Source organism: Pleurodeles waltl, chromosome 9 (assembly GCF_031143425.1).
Source record: "Pleurodeles waltl isolate 20211129_DDA chromosome 9, aPleWal1.hap1.20221129, whole genome shotgun sequence".
NCBI lineage: Eukaryota > Metazoa > Chordata > Amphibia > Caudata > Salamandridae > Pleurodeles > Pleurodeles waltl.
Window position 1 is genome coordinate 1,135,415,757 of NC_090448.1, and position 24,496 is coordinate 1,135,440,252.

The window sequence follows — 24,496 nt, forward strand, 5'->3', positions numbered from 1 at the left end:
GAGAGATGTATTTGTCTGCTACAGTTGGAGGAGGAAGGTAGGGATTTTGGGTTCTGGGATTAGGTGGCAGAGGGTAAAAAGGAGCACAAGGAAGGAGGTAATAAAATTAGATTGCCAGTGGAATTAAGAGTTCTCTGAACGCATTGAAGAATTATAAAAACTGTTAAGGTCAACTACCAATAGCGGGCTTAAAACAATGACATCTTTAGAACAATTAACAAAATATATATAATTTTCCTCATGCATATCTACTTTAAACTCATCTTTGCTCTTGACCTTTTTTTAAATCTTACCATATTTTTGTCATGCTGCTCTTATGATAACAAAAACAAATCAATTTTAATAATCTTTTATTTAAAGTGACAAAGTAATTTCTAACTACTTGTCTTCCTAGTGATATCTTCTAAGTGGTATTTCTTCTTAAAAGGTTCTCCAGAGTACTATTATCTCAAGGAAAGCAGGGAGCTGGAGCATCAGATTCAGCTATAGGGATGTGTGAGTGGAAGAATCTTCCACCAAAGCACTAGTACCTCACCAGCTGAGTAAGTGTATTGTTGAAAACCCACCAAGGCAGCCGAGGGATGTTAAGGCAGCTGGTTGCCCACTGATGCAGGACTTTGTGCACAGGATGGTGGGTAGGTGGTCATGGACAGGGTTTCTCTGATGATGTGGTCCGAACATTTCTGGTCGAGCATTACGCGTGATACAAGATGCAGTTTAATGTAGTACGACCATCTTAGATGTAATCCCACTACAGATAATGTAGAAGAGGCAGAATTCTGATGCATTTCGTTTTTTGACTAAGAAAAGTGAGAAGAGCGAACACATGAGTGTTCTTTGTAGGTGTGGAGTTTTGAAGACATGATTTGACACTGGGCCGATGGGTGCCTTACATTAAAGGGACAAACTACCATAAAAAGTAATATAACATAGCAATGTAATATAAAAAGTCATTTCTAGAAGACAAAAACTACAGAGATTCTAGCTAAAGTGGCCCTGGCTGCTAGAATCAAGGGGTGTGAGTGCTTTGGGAATTTAGTCGAGGCGAGAATAACATGGGTTGACATAGAAGCTCATCAGTCTACATCAGGTACATGAAAGAATGAATGAATGTGCTAAACTTTCACAAAGTGACTGCTACTAAACCCTTGTGTTACAATGGTGAAGCAACCCCAAGGCAAATTTCTCTGGGAAACCCAACATTTTGGCCTTTCGGCTCCACCTTCATACACCAAGCAAGTGCCTTGATCAGGATTGCAGGCTTTAATGACTGTATCTTGATTTCATCATTCACAGGACCTGAGCTCAGGAAGTTCTGCAAACTACGTCAGACTTGACTGTTTGGGCAGTGCTATCTATCTAGTGCTGCTTACCAATGAACCTTAGCAGTGACCTCTCAAGCAGACCACTTCCACTCACTCCGGCAAGACGCACTGGGCTATCTTCCAAGCCCTGAAATGGTTTCTGCTCACACTGATCACTTTGGCTTTGCATTTAGGGCTCATAAAGAGCCGGAGGCATCCTACTTGCATAGGCACTCTTTTCTTGTTAGCTTGTTATTTATGTCTGTATTTATTTCACAATGTGTTCACTTTTATGTTTGCTTTATCTTTTGCCAGTTTACGTTTGCTACAGCACTGTTTAGATCCAAAATTGTTGGATCTACAATTGCTAGACGTGCTGTTAATGGAAGTGGCACTTGATAAATGTGGTTTCTACCCGGAAGTCTCCCTCAGACATTGCCAAAGGCAAACACATGAAAGCCTGACTGTGTTCTGGACCAGTACAGGGTATGGTATGCTGCTGTCAAATGACAGATGATTTTGTGGCTTATCACAGGGATTTTCTTCTTTCCAGTAGAGTTTAGGCTAGATGACTTATGAGTCAAGGCGCCCGCAAGATTAAAGAGTTCCTGAAGGACTACTAGGGAGTTTAGTTAATCATTAATGATCTATTCACCTTTCTCTTTTGACAGTAAGTTGGCCAATGCGCTTTTCGCTTCATCCGTTGATGAAGCTCTTGCACTTCTATTGGGGATACTATTGCGTCAAAGACGACATGATGTGAGAGGATGTCCTCCTACTCAAAGCAGATGTGACCTCATCGCTATGATTCTGACACTGGACCTTGAGGGATCTATACCCAGGTTTGCCACTTAACCAAATAACCTGTGATTCTGGCCAAATCATTTAACATAACTGTACTTCAACATTGTGCTTATGGGTAATGAAGTGTACTTGAATGTAAAAAATTGGGTAATGTTCAAAAAATAAAATCAACTCACTTGATGTATCCTATCTTGAATAATTTCTAAAACCCTGTTAATTAATATTACATGCTCCATTATTCACCATTGATGCCGGACTAATAGAAAACAGGAGTCTATGCAAACTCACGGACGACTGTATATGTAACAGAACTGGTTGCAAATTGAGTATCCAAGTGGAGTAAAAGGTTGTAAAAAGCTGTGTTACAAAATCAACGCTGTTCTAACACAAGAAGAGGGGAATGCTCTCTGCCTCAGACTTGACCAACTTAGCGTCCAACCACTCCCATTTCTCACTAACCTATACTGGTAGTCGAGCTTAACCTTTGGGTGAAGAACACTGCATGTTTCCCCTCCCTACCTTCCCAACCTATGACCAGTATGGAAATCCTAGAACTCTTACAACAGAACAGTCAGTAAGGCCTTCGCAGTCTGAGGAAGACATCCTTGCTTGCCTCGCCTTACTCTCCAAGTTGAGGCTGCCGGAAGCTGTGATAAAAGACTCATACCAAATAAGTTAAAGGTATCCTTGTAATCTGCTGATCTTCTCTTCCTTAGGAAGACCCTAGTGTGGTTTATGCTCAATTTGTGTCAGAGGAAACAATCAGTCTTGATGTAGTTCCCTCACGAAAGTCATGTCTTTATAAGAGGTCCCATTGCCCTGGGCTGATGAGCCACCGGCAATTAACAAAACCCCAGGTTTGAAGACAACGCAAATCATGACCCTCTTCGAAAACGCGCCTTTACAGGTGCAGAGTATAGATATTCCAGAATTCTCTGTTGGATAAAAACAATTAGAAAGAATGTTTTTCTTGGTGTTGCCCATCGCCTCCTCAAGCCATGCTCACAACGTTGTGTTAATGACTTTTGCTAAGAGTATCTGTTGTCCAAAGGAGTCCGGTTCCCGACAAGTGAGATGCCAAGAGCCTGTATCCAAGACAGGCAGTTTTTAAACCTGCAGCTGAGAACACTGGTGCTGGGTCTCAATTCCGCAGGTTAGGCTGCATGGACAGATTAATCACACCACTCACCCACACCAGCAAAAACTTTGGTGTTTTAATAAGTGTGCTGTGGGTGAGCGCACACCTCGAAGGGGAACAAAGTCGCCTGCAGAAGATCGTACCCCTAGGTGTTCCTACACAGGCATCCAAGTGCAGGTTCCACTGGAGAGGTGTCCTGTCACCTTGCAGAACGCACCTGGGACAGTGAAGTCTACAGCGACTGACGTGCTTGGCAGGTAATTGTCAGCACCAGGTCTAGTGACAGGCCACCACATGGTGGCAGGCTCTGTCTAATTTTGAGATGAGCACAATAACAGTGACTACTAAGTCAGTATACATTAAGCATGAATAATACCTGCCACTCACGCCATTAGTATAGCTTTGCGTAGTCTGAACTGCCACACCTGCAGGAATGCCATGGTTAGTAGTTGTGTTGGTTCAGTCACTGGCAGGGGCAATGGGTAGTACAGGCTGCAGTGAGCTCCCAAGAAGGATCCTGCCACTTACTTTTTTGTGACAAATTAAGCACTGGCGAAGATAAACTTTAACAGATGGGAGTTTTAGGCAGGGGCACTCGCTGTCTCCAGACATGCATGCTTGATGGACAGCCGCTGCCTAAAGCTCATATGGGATAGAATAATTGGTTTTAGGGGCTGCAAGGAAGCAGGGGCTTTCACTATATTAAGAAGGAAGTTTTCAGCTATTATCAATACAGACTTTGTCCACCTTCACAAGTAAAGCTTCAAGATGGAGAAGTTACTTACCATTGTCGGTGCTTCACAGCATTCAACCAGTAAAGTCAATTAAACCGTGTACTATGTATATAATACGCGACAAAGTACTTGCCTATGGCTGCGGGATTTGCCTTCACTCTTGGTTTTGCTCCTGGGGAGGTGTTTACAAATGATGTCCAGCGAATTTCAAAGCCAGCCTGCTTTTCATGTTCAAAATGAATATGCATTAGATACAGTAGCAAACAAGGGATTTAAATAGACACTATTTGCATATTCCCTGTTATCGTAAAAACATGAATGTATTTTACATTCTCTGTGCTGAACGTGTATATTATTACGGGGGCTTTCAGAAGCTCAGTCACAGTAAGAGGGTATTCCCGTCACAGCTTCACGTGACGGCCGTGGAAATGGGCACGCGCTGCACCTGCGTGGCCAACCATTTCCTGCTTCCAGCAGCCATGTTTGAAGTGATGCTGTAGAAATGCCTTTCGAACTGGAAACTGGCGCCCTGTTCTAGACATTCGCATTCACAGGGTACAGCTCTCTGTTTTGATCCTGGGTGGTAAACAATGCAAAAGATAGGCAAATAATCTATCCTATTGCACGTTAATAACCTCTTGAATTCCGTTCACTCCATTTCCGAGCCCCAGTGCTTTGTGAGCCGGTGATTTCTGGTGTGAGGGCAGCAGCACTTATTTTTGAGGGCCGGCACTTAGTTTTCTGCATCAGGCATTTTCTGCAAGCAAAAGACACATATGGGAATGGTGGAGGTAGAAAACAAAGAAAAAGCGTCGCAACGGGAGAACGCAGAATGCTGCAAGAGTGAGCTGAAGGGGCAGGGAGTGGCTGTAAGTGGATTAAAGGGTCCTGAGATGGTTTGCACATTTAAATGCAGCAGCGCGTCTTTCAAATGAGAGCTTTGGGCACCGGCACGTTTTCATTTACAAATTAAGCACTGCCGAGCCCTCGTTCCTCTCTGCTCATCTGGGCGGAAAGTCCCAAAGCACCTCAAGCCAGACAATCACCAAGAAGTTGTGAACAGCATCTTCAACACTTCAGCAATAACTCTAGGAACCCAGATAAGAAACAGAAGGAAGACTTTCACGCTAAAGGCATCAGAAGATATTACCCAGTATTAGCATCAAAAGGGGGCAGCATCAGCATCCAATTTGCAATGAAAGGGTGCAATCACTTACGAGCTCCAAGGGCATATGAATATGCACATAAAAAAACACACAGAACAATGTGCTCTCAATCCTCCCTCCCATTTCGCCTCCTCCACTGCTCTCCCCTAAATGTGCTGATCGATTGGCCATTCCTCCATGCCCACATCTGTGTGTTCTTTCAAGGGAGAAAAGCATGAAAAGGTACCCAGAGAGACACTACTGCAGTAACTGGATAACATGTGAGGTGAAAGAAAAGACAGAAAATGGGGGCAGTACCCACCGTACAGTAAAATTATCAGGCCCAGGGGAATGAAGGAACCACTAGCCTGCAGACCACTAGCATTCAGTACATCACAACCAGGATACTCTTGACACAGTTTTTCACAAATCATTGAGAAAAAGTCTCTTACGGTTAAGATAGATTAGGGGTTCAAAGCATCCATTCAAAATATCATCAGCCATATTCTCCAGGGTGTCCCGAAGGACTAAATTAAAGATCGTCTTTTTGTCTTTGAAAAATCCCAATATTTTGCATTTTGCCAAGGGTGCGAACCACGGAAGTGACCGAGCAGAGCGGCATACAAGCACCACACATGCACGCCGTCATAAGTTAGTTGATACATTCTTTCTATTTCCTTTGCGCGGGGCACCCATCAAACGAAATTATCAATTAGATACACAAACATGTCCACAGACAAGCCAGTGGAAGCCATCCATGAGTGGTTTCAGAGCATCACGTTAGTGCAAACTCCATACCTCAAGCAGTCAGTAATATCTAGGGCAACCCAAACAACACTGAAACTCGTCTGGGACTACCAGCAAGGTCTTCCTGTCCATGTCCAAGAGGGCATGCGTATAGCGGCCTATGAGATAAACCGCATTGACTGACCTCAACGTCATGCAGCTGGAAGAGAACATTCACTTCCCAAATGCCTCAGTACTTTTCGTCTCCCTGCCGGAAGGAGTCACGAGGAGCGCACTAGAGTTGACTTTACTGGTGGAAGCTTGGCCCACCAAACTCTCAGGAGTCGAGTGCGGAGTAAGCAAGCTCGGGTCGCCAGGCACCAGTTTGAGGCAACCGGCCACTTGCCTGTTCAGCAGTGGGCAAGAGCAAGGCTTCACCCAAGTGTTCATAAAGGCGTCCGCCACGACATCATTAAATGGAAGCAAGAGTTCAGATGAGGCTGGCCCAGTGTGCATGACCTCAGTAAGAACACCCACGTGTGGAAAGAAAGGAACTAACAATGTTCCGCAGAAGAGTGATAAAATATGTGACTCCAGTATTCAATTTCCGGAAGGAACGAGTCCTACGTGGAGTCCCACAGCACACAGGAGCACTGCTGTGAAAACCTCAAGATCCAGTCTGGCACCTGGGGAATATTCTAAAGCTCAGGAATGTGTAGTTAGAAGTATCCATGAGAAATAAGTATTCCGAGTTAAAGTTCATGTCCTCCATTGTTCAACCATGCCCATTTATCTCTTGCATGCTGGAAGCTCGTCCAGCACATTCAGATGGAGATGCCACCTGTGCAGAAGGCACACAGTTAGTCCTGTTCTCCAATCGGCACAGCTTGTAGTCAGCTTCTACCAGGCTGTGGTTTGAATTTAGCAGGATGTTGTAAATGTGCATTACTGAAGAATGTCCAGATGAAAGAAGTTGCCCTTGTGTAGCAAGTGGGACGAAGAGTGAGGGGTTTCTGTTGAATGTATATGAGCCTTATGATCTAGGCTCTTTCGTTGATTGATGGCCCGTGATATATGGTCACGTTGTTTCAAACCAAACACCAGGCAAGCTGCATTCCCAGAGTGGCATGTGGGTATGTCGTGTGCACAAGATGCTGCAATCATCCAGGGAGGCATGACAACACAGATGGACAGCTTTCCAAATCAACTAAAGTTGAGGGGCTTGATCTTGATGAGAACGATCTGCCCAATTCTACCACTTCTGTGCTCTATCACCAATGGTTACAGAAAACTTCAATGAATACTCTTGACTGGGTGACGAGCACAGAAGAATTACTAGAACTCTCAACCCACTAAAAAAAGCCCTTGCAACCTGTTGAGAGTTGATGCGCTTGAATTGAGCTTACTCTGCCAACGCTATCTATGGTACCCTTGATCTGGGCTCCCACATGAGAAGCGGTTAACCTTCCAAAATTAAAAACTGCATTCTAGTAGGGTTCATAGATTTAGTTTCAGACAAATATTTGCTAGAAGCTCAACAGCACTAGACAGGTCTGCTCTGACTTCTGTTAAGCCTTGAGGGTTCCCAACAGAAGAATTGTTCATTCTACAGCAGCTTTGAGGTTTTGTAACACAACTACCCAAATCTGCGACCCAAGCGGATCTCAGACGCGACCGCTTGGATCGGAGGCACAGGCGGGGATATATAATTAAAAGTCCATCCCGACAAAGGTGACAAAGAGACCTCTTGTGACATACACCATGTAGAGCCTTACCTGGGAGGAGAAGGTGCAGACCAGGAAGTCTGCTTGGGACAGAAAGTGAATGTCCAGGATCACGCCCCGCAGTGAGTTTTCAGTGTACCGGTTGTGAAGTCCTGCAGACCAGGATATGGAGTTGTCACTAATAAATTCATAATTTGGGTACCTGAAAGAGAGAAGCACGGCGAAAGGTTACAAGCAAGAACAGGAAGCCAGATAGGAGTGCATGCATGGTTACGCTGTGTCCTTCGCATGTCCTTTTGGACCATTTTCCACGCTGCGCTGTTTAACAGAATGATTTAGGTCACAACATTAAATATTGAAATCATTATGCAGTGTTTTGGTCTGTGAAATGAATGGTAACACATAATCCGGAGTAATCTCTCGAATTCCCAATGTTCATGGCACTTTAAAAATTAATGGGGCTCATAATAAAAAAATAAATAACCTTCCTGGATGTCCTCTGCAACAGACGAAAACCATCAACTATTTGTCGAGGATCCGTGCTTAACCTGACCATGTCTGGCCCCCGCATTATCTTGAATTAAAACTGCTATTACATAGCGATTGAACAAAAACGGTTTTCATTAAACTGCTTCTACTTATTATTTCACCCCATAAAACTAGAGAGAGAAATATGCAGGCGGTCAGCTCAGGTGAGGAAGGTACTACGGATGGAGGAGCAGACATCCGAGGAGGCACAGAAAAAGTAGATGCTGTAAGAGAATTCTTGCACGCAGTGGAGTAGCCAGAAAGTTAAAAAATTCGCCACCCTGAACCAAAGCACTGATGGACCATGCAAGAGAAGCAAGTGACTCTGACTTTCCCTAGAAGAGCTCCCTCGACTCTGCAATCCACGCACCCATCCATTTATCCTTTCACCAAACTACTAATAGCCACCATTCACATTACTATGCTGCCTTCCATTCACTATTTCAACCATCTTCCATCTCCACCACTCCATCAATACCTGGGCTATCCCATTAAACCTTCAGTTCACACCCCCATCATCTATGCATGCTTCCACCCGCCCATACTTTGACTTAGCCACTTATCAAATGGTACATCTAACCATCATTGACTTTTTTGTCCATCTTTTCACACTCACCTTTCCATTCAATCTGCCATCCACTCACGTTTTCAACCATCCATTCAGCTATCCATCTAGCCTTTCACCTTCAATCCATCCATCCATATATCTTTCCCTCTTATCACCCATTCCTAACTTTCTTTCGCCCTTCCTCTCAAACTTCCTTCCTTCACTTTTCTGTCTACCTATCTTTCTTCCTTGTTCCCACTTACTTTCCTGTGTCATCATCTCTGTTCTTTTCCCCATTTTTAGGTTGAGCGAGCAAGCGCTTTGGCCTGTTGTAAGTATTGTGGACTTTTAACCACGACCCCGGCACGCCAATCACTTTCACTCGTTCCTGGGGTTGCTTTTCAAAAATCCTTTATCAATGGTAAATGCTTTACGTTTATCCGTACTTGCAGACTGCCCCTGTTAAATGGATAATTGCACAATTGCCGATAAGTTTGACTGCGAGCAAACCTCTTTTTCCTTTTGTGTTTCTCCTTCGCACTCACGCTCATGGCGGCCATGGTGCTTTGAATCGGCTCACTTATGTCAATTGTTTTACTTTTCATTTTCAAAGAAAAGTCCAGTTAGGAATTTACATCGCTAATAGCTCTAACTCGAGCAAACCCGTGACCCAGTGTATTGCAAATGCTTGTTTAAATGTATCTTTATCTTCACTGTACTGAAGTTGCTATTTCTTTATAGAGGCTCATAAAAAACTCCACCCCATCCCCCCGTAGCTCTTAGGTCAGGGGGTCTATGACGCCCTCTTTGCACGAGTGTTATGGGTAAGACATGGAGTGTGTGAGGGTGCACATTTCTTGAAAGAAACTGTAGTCAAAGTATTGGTGAAGTTGAAAGTTAACACACATAAGGACTGGAAAATAAGTGATACGGTTCACAACTACATGAACGCCGCCATCTTTCTTTTCCTGAGGCCATCCTAATACATACAAAAAAAGGAAATTTAAAGCAGCCTCGGAGACAGAATACACAAACACAGAAAACATCACATTTTAATGTAGTCTGAAGTATGGGAATCCAGCATAGGTCAGATTATCAGGATAACCAGTGAGGACGTAAGCGATTTCCATTTATATCTACATGTAAAAATGGATTTTAGGCAGATATATTTGGAAGTATGGCGTAAATCATGTCCTAGTGGACATAAGACTTAATTAATAAAAAACTGAAGCACTGATGCCAACTCATCCAATGGCTTATATTGGAATATACACCAAAATTTTAGAACAAGAAAGTAGAAGATTTCGAAAAAAAAAAATGGGGGAATGTATTTCTCTCACCCTATTGACTCACATTGAAGCAGCAGCGATTTTAGGTGGGAAGAGCTAAAATTAAGCCATTTTTTGTTTTAAAAATCGTGAGTCTCCAGCCTGAATCGGGCCTGTGGGCATGTATGTATATGTTAAAAATCTTTTTAAAATTACATTCTTAAGAATCTCACTTTATTAATTTGTGACACGACTAGAGTTTAAGTCCTCCTTCAGCTTCTGCCTTTGCTGTAGATGGACACAGTAGAAGTCCACCACCTGCCGGTGAAGATCTTAGGGTCGCAGACGATGCTTGCCTGCTGCTGGTTGAAGCCTCATAATACGCGCGTCTGACAGCATTTGGGCCTTTGGTCCCACGAGTTTGCCATTTCTACTGAATTTTTCTGTTATGAAACATACACAGTTCCCTAATTTTTTGTGGGTGGTTGCTGAAGTGAGGGTAGTTAGCGAATAAGTATACCAGAAAGTTTATAGTGCCTTAAGTGCTCTGAAGTGGCCAGAATGTACTATGTAAGTGCCATACCAAAAACAGAAAAAGAAATTAAATAGAACCGCTAATCACAGAGAAAAATCTATGTATGGCGTGGCTAGTCATTCCACTTTGGCTCACTAGGAACAGTGTTAGGCAGTTCCCAACCTGTGGGCCGGTGACCCCATGGGGTTCCGCAAAGCCTCCTCAGGTGGTCAGAGACTGCTTAGAAAATTAAAAAATATTAACAGATTAGGTCCCCAGCTTTCGGTAATGACTCGTTGAGGGGTCCCCGAATTCCAGTAATGATTCAGTGGGGGTCCCTGAGTTCCAGTAATGATAAAGTGGGGGTCCACAAAAGTCAAAAGGTTGGAAATCACTGGTGTAAGGGATCCTAGCAGAAACATTCTCAACTTGTACAGCTTAACAGTCCTGCTCAATTTTCTATCCAAGATAAGGTATGCACGTGCAACTGGCATCTAATATCTCCATGCACCTGCAAATTGCCGTCCGATCTGGGGAAGGGCTATAAAGTGAAATTAAAAAACTGCCCTAGAAAATGTTTTAATACGCGCCCCATATCGGAGCAAGCAAGTCCATCCACCTTTCTGAGCCTGGCACATTATTTCTCAGTAGAGACAAATCTTTTATATTTCTCTAAGAAATGTACAAGTTGCTTCCTTGAGCGTCTTACTGGGATTGATGGGCCTAGAGTGCCAGGTGAATAAATTCAAAAACAAAACAATTTGGGAGTCAAACCCAAAAAAACTTGGAACAGGTAAGTAGAAAGTGTTCAATTAAGTTATGGCAAGTAAAAAAAAAAAAAGGAAGAGCAGGGAAAAAAGTAAAGAGACAGGAGTAAAGAGGTTCACCCCGTAATAAAATGAAAAAACAAACAAAATAAGGGTAAGTTTGGAGGGATATAAAGGAGTAATAACAACAAATATTCAAAAAATAATTATAGGACTGAATTAAAATAAATTTTTATAACAAAAAAACCTTTATTAAAAAGGTTCTGGAATTGGTTACTCAGGGAATAACCTCTGGTGGGCGTCTTCAAAGGTAATAAATGAAACCGATAAAATCACATTGAATCTTGCTGAGGACTCCTCTTTCCACGCAGCCGTGAAAGGAGGCGCCCCGTGTTTCGCATATTGAGTCCAGCCTTTCTTGCAGTGATGGCTCCGGCCATGAAACTTCATCCATGCTTGAGTGAGTGGGCGTAGCAAGAAAATTGTGAAGGCCCACGAGGGATCAAGGGGAAAACCTCACTTTGAGCTGAACTACCTTTACAAGAAGTATGACATAGAAGCCAAATGAGGAGCAACTAACAATTCCCTCCGTTTCCTTGAGAAAAACACTAGAACCTTCAACATGATCCAAGATTAAAAGATCACACCTGATGCGAGAGGGTAATCCTGATGAAGTTTAGAAAATGTGCCCCATTTCTATAAACAACTGTGAACACAGTTCAGGTGTATAAAACGCGAGCGACTGCTCTGTTAGGACTTCCTGTCACCATGGCTACTCCTCCCACAGGCGCACAAAATTGAATACCACCCCTTAGCTGAAGCGACATTCTCCGTCGTCCTGGTCTTTTATCAGCCAGGGCTGGCTGTGTGTGTTAGTCTGGAGAGTGGCATGCCTCGCTCTTTGCTTTCTTGTGTCCCTTTTTGTCCCAGAACCTGTGCATGTCTCTGTCCGTGTTGTTGTCTCTCTGTTTCTGGGTCAATGTCTGCCTGTCGCTGTCCCAGTGCGAGTGCACAAATGCTCTAAGGTAGTGTTGTCTGTAACTCTTCCACTGTCTGCGTCCCACTATCTTGGAGACCGTGCCTCTGTGACCCAAACTCCAAGTCCCTCTCAGAGGGTCCATGTCACTCTCGCCACTGAGTTATAAACATTAAAGAAATACAGCATCAGACATTAGCACTAATCTAATAAAAATGGGTAAGGTTTTGTTCTTCCCCTTGCAGGGTCTTTTGTGATCATTTACACAGCACCTAACCACCAGGTTGACCATCTCGCATGGAGGCAATTTCTGGGCAGGACTGTAAAAATCCAGGAAAAAGGGTGAAAATTCCGGACAAAAATTCCGGACAAAATGTAAATTTTACTTATATCTTAGTTGAGGGCATACTCCACTACTTTTATCGGTGGGTTTATTTACAATTCAATATACTGCATTATTTATTCGCTATGCTCTGTATGCAATTGACTTGGGTATGCTACATTCAGGTGGCACATTATGTCCTTGTGCAATAGTAAATTGATGCCTTTGAGCATGGTGTCTAGGGCATTACTCCTTCTCAAATCTACCCAATCTTCCTTGGAGAAAAAGGAACAGCAACATTTTGATTATTTCGGAACATTTTAAATCCATGCAAACAGTTTGGGAAACATTAAGATATGTTACTTTTTCACCTTCTGCTAGTTTAAACAAGTTGAGCACACACATCTTGCTCACTTCACCCTCTACTAGATGCCAAACCTAAAATAAATTAATGAGGGAGAGCAGATGGTGTCGGTGACAATCTCACACCTAATGTTAGGATGTGACGTACCGACAACTTGTCTGTGGTCTCGCAGCACCACAAAGTCCTGACTGCTGCATTAAATTGTGCGTCAAGGTACCTACATTTGTGTCAGGACTGGGAGCCCAGACCATCAGATAAAGAGAAGTAAAAAGCAGGATGAAGAAAGATAACATGGAAGGTCCACAGCGACAGATTGGAAGGGTTGATGCTAAGAAGCGGACAATTAAGGAATAGAAGAACAAGGTGAGACAATTCCTAAAATCAGACAAGATGGGCCCTCCATGAGTACCGTAAAGTATTGCATACATTCAGAGTGGTCTACACGGAGAGGCCAGAAGCAGAAGAGGCATTGTCAAGTGACTGGACAAGCAGCACCTACACATCCTGGCAAACTCTGCTGGTTCAATGGCCATTGGTCGTGGTTCTGGTGGGCAGACAGGCTGTGGCTGGGTCCCTTGGAAGGTGATGCGATGGGCAATTGCCCATTCTGTCCATGTCTTAAAACGGCTCTGTAGTCAAGCCAATGGCAAACCAGTGGTCTGGCTTATCCCCAAGTGACAGAGAACATGTAGAATCTTCGAAATATTTAGGATGTAAGCTACACAACAAACAGAATGTAAGAACATGATAAAGATTTTAAAGTGTAGAAAGTGTTCCCTTAACATATGGAAGTGATTACATTTGCATTGACATTTATTTGAAGTGAAAGTTTCTAATCATGAACTTTAAAAGAATTATTAACCTTCCTTCTGACAACGCCATGAGTGAAAAAAGTGAACCAACTGTATGGTGTGCCTTACATAATGTTAACACAAGAAGTTATTAAGAGGCATAACCACTGTTAATCAAAACATAAAAACTATGATATGTTAGGGATGGGGGAAATGAGCTATTTGGTTATTTTACTTAACCTTAGGGTATGCTAATAAGCCTTTGATACTGGATGAAGAAGCCTCATCCACATTTTGTGCTGTGCTTCATCACTGGCGTGGCGGATGCAGGTACTATCAACCCAGCATTCTCTTTATGAATGTGTGACTACAGAAGTTGCCTTTCTCCAGCCAGACTATGAAACTGGAAACCTGAATAAGGGTTTCATTCTAATCTGAACACCTGTGGAGGTAGGAAATCACTCTGCCACGTATGACTGAATAGATTTATGTTTGAGGGTGGATTCTCTATAAGCCCTGATGAATGCCCCTGACCTGTTCACGAGCACTAGTGTGGTCTAAAACATGTTGGCTGCTTAGTGGATGAAAGGGGCACTGAACCCACAGTCATCCAAAGCATATTTTAACCATACCTGGGGTATCTATGAATGAAGATATTCTCTTTAGATTTACACCAACGTATTCTTATATCTGAGTCATAGTTTAGCCTGTTATGATTTATCCAGCTCTCTCTCTAAGTGAGGTTGAGTCCGTCCTGGTAGTATCTTCTCACCAACGTAAGATGAGGTAGCTGATTATGAAGCATGCCACAAAATGTGGGTGAGGTTTCCTCATCCAATACTAATGGCTTATTATCATACCCTAGGGTTAGGTAAAATGACCAAATAGATTGTTTCCCTCATCTCCACCGTATCTTTAGTGATTTCTTGTTCCTTATTTCATGGCAATATTATTCTTATAGATTTGGAACATTACAGACTATTAAAGCATATACAAGAGAGGTTTTTGTACAGGACCCATCTTGAACTGAATTACTTGAGAGTACTCTCAAATGTCACTATAAAGTAAACTAAACACAGGAAGTAAGTTGAATTGACTGTGGGAAAGCCGGGATTTCAACCCAGGTTTCCTGGTCGCACATAGTGCAACTAAGCCATTGACTAGATTCATTATTTTTGTCAATTTCCTTCAACACCAGAGGGCAGGGTTTTGGTAGATTTGTGTCAGATGAATAGTTAAATAGTACAGTTGACAGGTTATTCTGACATGAAATCTAGAAAAATAAGAAAGTACATGGTAAAGGAAAGAAGGACACCAAGGGCCTGATTACAACTTTGGAGGAGGTGTTAATCCGTCCCAAAAGTGACGGTAAAGTGACGGATATACCACCAGCCATATTAAGAGTTCCATAAGATATAATGGACTCGTAATACGGCTGGTGGTATATCTGTCACTTTACAGACGGATTAATACCTCCTCCAAAGTTGTAATCAGGCCCAATATGCTAATATTGTTGGCTTTCTCAGACTTTACATAGCTATTCCACGCAGTGGCAGAAGTGCATTAAAAATGTATGAATACTGTGATCTTGAATGTATTGGAGGAGGATCAGTGAGTGTGGAGTGGATTCAAAGGCACGGCTAAAAATATCAAAACATTCTGTAACTCTTTTCTTGATCTTACACCATCAGGTAACTGCATATAAAATAAACCACACCTTAAATGGAAAATAAATTCAAGTTAAAGTAATCAGTGAGAAATCACTACATTAGGTTACAAAACCTCTTTTGGTTAATTCAGTCCCTGTAGATGTTTGTGTGTGTAACCAGAGGCTCACTGAAATGAATCCAGTGTGGTACAGCAGGGAATAGTGATTTGTGTATTTTTGGCTAGGATTACACACAACGTCAGATAGGCTGCCACAAAATTTAGCTTAAAGGTTTTTTAAAAGTGCTTCCAAAGTATAGATTGTATTTAGTGCAAAGTTTTTTTTTTTTTTATAACTGTCCATAAACTGCATCTCTCCACAGTTCACATGGAACACCATTACAATACCTATAAGAAATAAGACATTTTTGTCATCAGGCAACTTGAAGTGGCTCTATTAACGCCTATACAGGCTGCCAAGCAGCCTCTACATATGTCGATTACCCAATTGCACACATTTATTTAAGGCAGCAGGCACCTTGGCAAGATGGCTTGTTTCTGGTTTAGCTGCCTGTTCCCTCCCTCGGATCTCAGCACAGGAGACTGTCAGAATTAACCCTGGTCTTTTAGCAGAAAGGATAAAATTAGGGACAAATGCTGTCCACGGACACATCAATCACGGACACCTAAAATCAAGGTTAATTCACAGACAGTCTGTGTAAATTACTGACGGGCAGTCACCCTAATACTCAGCTGCAGTCCTTAATACTTCGCACGACCCATCATTACTGCCAGAAGCCACCAATACAAACAAGCCCTACTTTCTGGCTGCGCGTGCGCTAGAGTTATATGACGTCCAGAGAAGGGCGCCTCTTGAGTGCATCAGTCAAGCCTTGTCTCCATGCACATTTGGCCTCCAGGCACAGCATCTCCTAGGTGCGCCCGGTGAGCAGGACCCTGGTTTTCAGTCTGGATATCGAGAGAAGGCGCTCAGCGCTGAAGCGTGACCCACTTTTCATTCTCCAATCAATGCTCATGTCATGGAAGTTAAGCACATTTCTAACAGTTTTTCTTTTGTTCGTCCATGTTAAAATCAGGACACATCCTTCTGCAATCAGCGCGGGTAAATTGGGTTTGGCTGCAGCGGACCATAGTCCATCTACAAGCTGCACCGGGCCAGGACGGCCGCCTTGTGCCACGGTTCATCCATCCTCACCCGGCCTCTGGGAACTACTTGCCTCCTGCAAGGCTGTGAAGCCAGACTGCAGTACCAAGAAAACTCCATTTCCAATTAATTTCAAAGAAGGCACTCTGAAAGAGAAATGGTAACTTCCTACATCACACGAACATGTGCATTGTCGGCACGGCTGTCCAATATGACTAGATCCATGCTATATTTTCAAAATATCCATGTACAATAGATTTGCATATAATGCAACTGAGCTAATTTAAAGAGATTATTTTTAACACCTGGTACAGATATGACCCTCCTGGACTTACATTGGATATCTTTAGGTGACCAAGGAACGACAGATACACGTCACAAACAAGATCAGAAAAATTATCTAGTGTGTCATGGACAAGCTATTTACAAACCAAACTCCTTCATGTCAGCAGTCGCTTTATTTATTTTTCAATACTTCTTTATTCGAATTTTCTATAGACATTCAGATACATATCTAGTCAGGCAGATAAATTATACAGCATTACTAACGCCAAGGGTCTGATTTACCTAGCAACGTATGTTATATGAATGAGAAACATTTAAATAGAACTCTATGTAACATGACTTGTAAACAATATCAAATAAATGGGTTCTTTGTGAGCCAAATACCATGTACTCAGATGCCACAATGCACTTGTCATCCTAGGAAAACGGTTTAGTGTTTCAGTAATGGAAGCTAGAGATAACACAGTTTTATGCGAAGTCCATATGTAGCATTGAGGGACATCCATTTACAAGTGTCTAAAATGGCTCACCTAACAGTCCCTTCTTTGAGTTGCATAATAACAGTCAAGGTTCGTCCATCAGTAGTCTGTACGTTTGTTCACAGTGGCCTGATGTCAGTCTGGACATTCAGTGCCACCAGTACTGTGTCCCATTCTGTTAGCGTCGCATCACCACTCCTGCGGCATGCCCTAGCTGCAATTTCGACTTTCATCCATTTTTAGGTCACGCACTAGCACTTTGGCCTGTTGTAAGTATTGTGGGCTTTTAACCACGCCCACCGCACGCCCATCACTTTTAATCGTTCGTGGCCTTTCAAAAATCCTTTGTTATCATTGGTAAATGCTTTACATTTATCCCTCTTCGGGGCGGGGTTTTGTTACCGCCTTGCAGACTGACCCTGTTACATGGATAACCGCACAGTTGCCAATACGTTTGGGAGCGAACTTCTTTTTCTTTTTGTGTCTCTCATTCGCGCTCATGGCGGCCGTGACACTTTGAATCATCTCACTTATGTCAACTGTTTTACTTTTCATTTAGAATTTATATGGCAAGAGAAGTTCAGTTAGGAATTTACAAAGCTAATAGCTCTATCTCAAACAAACGTGAAACCCATTGCATTGCAAATGCTTGTTTAACATCTTGCAGCCATATTTTAATATATGGGGCATGTTTGGCTTTCCATGCTACGGCAATGTTGCGCTTGGTGAGTACCAATGCCAGGTTCATACATTTACAGGCATGTTTGGCAGTCTTTGCTCTTTGCATTTGGCTGAACATACACAGAGTAACATCTTGTTCTTCATCCCAGTATCGATCTGTGGCCCCCAACGGCCCACACCGTAAGATACAACTCAGCATTTGGGTCCAACCATCTTGGGCAGCAGTCATACGACCCAGGGACCATTTGTGCTATCCTCGCCAGTCTAAAAAATGGCTAGTGCAAATATTGAAATTGCATTATTTTCAATCTCAGATTCCTGGTATTGCAGTATTTAACTCCATGCCTTAATCATACATGAAGATCCAATCTTTTGCTACTATTGGAACAATGTGCAGACTATAATAAAACAGGGGGGAGATGGCATTACGTAAGGAAGTCAGTGTGTGTGAGTAGTAGACGTAGAGGGTCATTTCTGTACGGTTGAACCTCCCCCTCATCTGCCTTATTGCCCTGATGATTGCATTATACGTGAGGAAATTACCTGCCCCCAGGTCCCATGCCTGTGTAAGAACTTCATCTGAAAGGAGAGCACCATGTCGCCCAACGTCTGTATCCCTGAAGTGGTCCATGCCTGGTGATTAAGCATTTTGTTAAGTTCCTTAAAGTCTGTGAGACACCACAATTGCAACTGGAGTGAAAAGGCCGCCTGACTTCCAGTTTGAACAAGAACAGGGCTCCAGCATTGCCAAGCAAATAAGAGAGATCTTTGGTACTTCACAGTAGTTATAATTTTACTTAGGAAAGCCTCACATGCTCACTTACCGTGTTTGTGTGTTAGCATAGTGAAAACTTTGGACAATGGTTGCACTTATCGTTCTACTTACTTCAGGTATGAGGCTTACCAAGGTCTCCGCACTTATCTTAAGATACAAACTTGACTTCATACATTGGTTGCTTTATTCATAGTCCAGACTGTGGGAACTTACTTAGATCTCCACACCACACTCTGAAACATCAACTATTATGGGGACTGACAGACTTTTGGCGTTCTTTTCTGGCCCAATCAGCTTTATGTGGGTTTTTCTACGATAGTGGAATATTCACTATGTGAATATGCTAAAGATTTGCGACAACTAGATGACACAGGTAACCCCTCGATCCCTACCCTAGGATCCCGGACACCATCTGCTACACTTACTCTATTACCTGTACGGGCCTCTCAAGACCTGTTTAGATTAGTATTTTTACTTGAGGGCTTCCACACACTTCATCCAGACTTGTTACTCAACGAGTTTATATTAGCCTTGAAAAAGTCACTTACTGTGACGAAACACGTGTCAGCTGTTATTGCGACATGATATATACTGGAAACCACAGAGTTTTCCATTACCTAAATACATGTAAATAAAATTACTGTATTGGAATTACTGCCTATGGAATTTAAAGTGATGGCTTTTACTTTTTGGGCTTCTATATTTGAGTGCTATGAGACAATGTGGTGTTAGTGAGCTATTGCAATAGCCTAGTCTTGCTCTTTGTTGCACAGTAAACAGGCCAATGACTCCTTGGCTAACACAAATAATAATGATGACAATGGACAACCCTGTCTGGTGCCTCATCGAATAAACCATTGTGCAGATACTTGAGGTGGCCTGTAGGGACTTTAGCTAGGCGCTGCATGTATGAAAGTCATGTCCATTTTAGTATGAAACCCTCACCCCACCCCATATTTGTAAGCACCGCAAATAAATACCCTCATAGAAGGGGGTTAAAAGATTTTCCATGTCTATAGAAACTATAGTGGGTGGCATGACGTCCACTGGTAGTTGATCCATAAAGTGAAATAGGTGCCTTGCGTTATAGGCAGGTTTCCGGCTAGGAATAACACCACATCAGTCAGATTGTACCAAGTCCTCCATCAAACTTAAGTAACACCACTATCAAAGCCTCTCTAACTGAGGCAATCGTGGTGCAAGTTTTCTTTTACAGGTTGAGTAAAATTCCATAGGAAAACCATCCGGCCTAGGGGTTTTACCTGAAGAGATTTGTTTGGTGGAAATAATTTTGATGCATCCAGAGTTTGTTGCTGGTCTTCTGTAAGGAATGGTAGGAGCATGCCATCCAACAGTACACGTGTGCATACTTCACAAGTGTCCCAGGGGGTGCATGCAAGGCCTCATAATATACAGCGAATATCAAATTTATACCCTGCTGATCAGGTACTTATGCCCCATCTTGGTCACGTATAGTGCATACTGGGGAGAATGTTGATCAGACCTTAATAGCCAGGCAAGCAATTGCTCTGAGCTATTTCCCACGCCATAATGTTTTGCTACATATTCCTGATACTGTACATTTTTCAGTCTGTATAACATCTAATCATATTGCTTCTGTGCGTCCAGCACCCCCCTCTTTTGCCAATCATAGAGCTTTGTCTCCATTTCCAAATTCTATCTGGTATCACATTCTTTAACCCAAAGGAGATCTTAATGCAATTACTACGTGCCACTATCTTGAGCATGTCCCATTCATTTAAGTGACTGTTGGCGGAACTTTTATTTTCACGAAAATAAATATCTATCTGCTCGACAATCTGGGCTCGGAATGAGGTATCCTGGAGCGCCACCACCTGAAGACAACACGTAGGGATCACAGGTAAGAGTCTAGTCCAGTCCAATACAATTATGAATGGATTATGATCAGAGGGCACCTAGCAAAGGTATTCTGCATTTCACATATGTAGCACAAACACAGCATCGCCCATAAATAAAAAAATAAAAAAACTATTCAGGTATATATCTAATGGAACAATCAGCAGTCACTCAATATCCATGCATTTTATGCAAGGAGGCCATCTGCATAATCCCAAGCAAGGAAATGTCTTCTCTGAACACTGGCTAGGTTGTAATAGCCCTTGCTGTGGGGTTCATGCACCTCTCTGATACCAAAAGCCCCTACACATGCGGCACTAACAGTAACTGTCTCTCTATTTGCAGGCTGCTCTTATGTTTTCAGTTTTGCATCAGTCCGGTCTTGGAACAAGAGCTGTTAGCAAACTTTAGCTGACTGAGCAGCCGCTATATTCTTGGCCCGGGGAGGGTTTGGGATTCAATGTGAAATCCTGACTACAACTTTATGCCATGCAATTTTGGGGTCGCCAGAAGAGGTTTCCCAAGCTGGGTCGGTAGGTTTGTGGTTGGGCACAGCAGGTGCTGGGACTTGTAGTTTCACTTACCCCACTCTCAGCATGGCCAGGAAGGCCTCACACACCTAGCATTGTTGGCTGAAAAAATGAGGAGTGGCTAAAAGGCACCCTGGATACATGAGACCAGTGGGGAGCTTTGGTTGACAATACAATCCTTGGTTATATAGCAAGAAACAGAACACACTGGGAAAGGTTCAGTTACCTCAGAATGGGTTCATGGTAGGATTTGGGATACAAGGGTGCTCTTTTTTGGATTATGTATTAAATGTAATCAAATGTTTCACAAAATCCATGAATATCTTATTGACCCTGGTCACGTCTTTCTTCTGCGGCCCACTTGTAAACTCTGCAAAAGTGGTATCAACATAGAGGTCACACATCAGCTGGTGTGCCCTGGTCTGTGTCTTGTCTGGGACATGTTCTTCTTCTAGAGAGGTTCTCTAGTCAAGCCTGCAATGGGCAGGGCAGACATGGGTGATATAAAATATACTTCACTGCACTCACTCTCTCACTTTTGCTACATGACAGTTTTACAACGTCTCTTTTTCTTATATAGTTTGTAAATGAGCATGAGGGAATCTCATTTTTCCCACAGCCAGTTTGTGTTTGGCTCCTTAAAAAGACTAAACCGGGAGTATCTCAAACTTTTAATTCACCTCCTTTCATTTGCAACTATCAACCCACGGCGGCATGATTCCTCTCCCACCTCCCACACTGCCTCCATTCTTAGGTCTGGCATTAGCCAAGACTTATTCATTTTACTAAAATCATATCTATGATATACTTACTTCTAGTGGCTTTTACCCAGCCCTTCTCGTACATTGGTCTGTTCCTGTGTCATTTACATTTTTCTTCTACCCACCTAACTTCACTGAATGGCATTGTGTGCTTTTCAGACCAAAAAGATGCTTTTGTCAATGCTTTTTTTTTTTTTTTTTTTTAAAGATTAACGAGGGCCCGGCAGCTTCTCCAACAATAAAGTTAAAAAAAATAAAAGTCAAAACAAGCGTTGACAAAGCCAAAAGGCTGCTGGGTATGCCACTGCTTGTTTGGTTTATGACTGCTTTACCTGGACCCTCGTAAGAGCCGTTTCTAGTATAGTCGTAACCATTATGGTGAACTGACATGCATAAATCTGATGCAAAACCAGCCCAGGCTGAGACACCACCACACAAATAAAACGTAATTAAAATAAGAAAATAGAAAGGAGTGGGGGTGCATGGAAACACAACTTGTCTGCATTCGCTTGAACTAAATACCCATCCATTCGCTTTGTGTTCTTTTATCCTCCTTTGCATTACACTCAGTCAGCAAATGCTGCATTTTTATTATTGTTGTATGTAAAGCGGACTAAGCCTTTTATCTACTGCAGCGCTATAAAACTGTTGAATGACAGTTTCAGCCCAATAGATGCAGCTCTTTGGGTCTGTTTCAACAGATTTGCCTGCACAGAAAATAAATCTCAATCACATGAAAAGAGGTTTTGTCCATCAAGAAAGACATGCCTCAAGATGGCCACCGTGTAGGAACTAGGGCTGGACTAAGTATTTTTGGCCCCGCTGTATGCAAATATAAATTAAAGCGCCCAAGTTCGGTGTGATCCACATCTGGAAAAAACAAGCATTTGCAATGCAGTAGGTCCTGTGTTTGCTTGATTTGGAGCTATTGGCGTTGTAAATTCCTAACTGGACTTTTCTTGCTGCATAAATTGAAAATAAAAAGTAAAACTGTTGACATAAGCGTGCCGATTTAAAGTGCTACGGCTGCCATAAGCGCGAGGGTGAAGCAGAGACACAAAAAGAAAAAAAAACTTTGCTCGCAGTTAAACGTATCGGCAAAAGTGCAATTATCCATGTAACAGGGCCAGTCTGTAAGGCAGTAACAAACGTAAAGCATTTACCACTGATAACAAAGGATTTTTGAAAGGCAAGCCCATGAACCAGTGATTGTGATGGGCGTGCACTGGGCGTGGGTAAAAGCCCACAATGCTTACTACAGGTCAAAGTGCTTGCACGCACAACCTAAAAAGGGGCAAAAAAGGTGCTAACTGCATACAGTAATGTTGTGGATCACCACAAAATTAGAGGTCCCAGGCAATTTGTGTGTTGGTCTCACTTGCGCATTCTGACTGGCTGCCAATGAGAATGGGTATCCCAACTTGCCCAGAGCAAGGTGAATGCAACGGAATGGGTCTCTGCCATTTTAAAGAACGCCTAGAGCGTCATCCCTTTTGACAGCTTGGTGAGCCATGCGAAAAACCTGGAGCTGGAATTGTGACAAAACTGTAAGACAATGTAAGCAGTATTTAGTACCAGTTGTGTGGCATACAATATTTTGAAACCCAGTTTCTATGGCCCAACTCTCTCTTCCTTTAGAATGCCCTTTCCAATCCAATTGTGGGTTGTCAATGGGGTATGGACCAGTTAGCCCCAAATCATAATCTTAAAGCAATGGAGAATTGATAAACCCACTTTATATCCAGATGTAAAGTTCCAAGTTTATGATTTATGACAGTTTACAATATAAAATTAACTCATTGGATCAGGGTGGTGAATCTAAGGTTTTTTATTGATTCCCATTTCAAAGGTCATAAACATTTGAAACAGAGAGATAGAATCTCCAGAGGAAACAGAAGTACGCCAGAGATCAAGACCAGGAGTAAATGTTTACGAAGAAATAAGAAGACACCGCCTGGGTACAGCAGAAGACAATCGCACAAGAACACCAAGTTCTACAACCCTAGAACCTAATACATCGGGCATACAAACACGGGCTCACAGCAAGGAGGCCAGGAACAAAACCTAAGTAAGGATTTGACTGTCAACCTACCTGGGTCTCTGTTTCAAATGTTTACTAACTTTGCTTGGCTCTCTGTTTCAAATGTTTACGACCTTTGTTTGAAATGGGCATAAATAAAAAACTTTGGATTCTCCACCCTGACCCAATGAGTTAATTTTATATTGTAAACTGTTATAAGTCATAAACTTCGAGCTTTACATCTGGATGTAAAGTGGGTTTATCAATTCTCCATTGCTTCAATATTTTGAACCCCGTGAAGCTTGCGGATGGGATCCTGAAGTAGCAAGCATCACCATAGTCAAACTTTAACACTGTTGTCAACTGGTCAAGGAAGCTTGCAGATCCTGGGGAAGAAGAGGTAGGATTTTTATCATAAAAGTCTCACCTAATAGAACGGTGACGGTACACCCCCATATATCAGATCCTCATTAACAACTTTTTTTGTTTTTAAATGGAAGCAGTTATGGTTGTGTAATTGTCTGCTGGGGAAGAAGGCAGTCCTCCAAACTGACTGGGTCAGATGATAGGGTTCAACAAACTGTCCTGGCCGAAGATTAGGACCCTACTCTTCCTGGTATCTA

The 24,496-nt window shown here is 42.6% G+C and overlaps 1 protein-coding gene across 2 annotated transcripts in view; it reads right to left on the reverse strand.

Moving 5' to 3' along the window:
- Positions 1-24,496, reverse strand: part of FUT8 (fucosyltransferase 8) — a 584,495-nt gene that overhangs the window by 25,812 nt on the left and 534,187 nt on the right. For both annotated transcript variants that reach the window (XM_069208896.1, XM_069208897.1), the window contains one exon: positions 7,627-7,777. In XM_069208896.1, the coding sequence (XP_069064997.1) occupies positions 7,627-7,777 (151 nt within the window). The remainder of the gene's footprint in view (positions 1-7,626; positions 7,778-24,496) is intronic.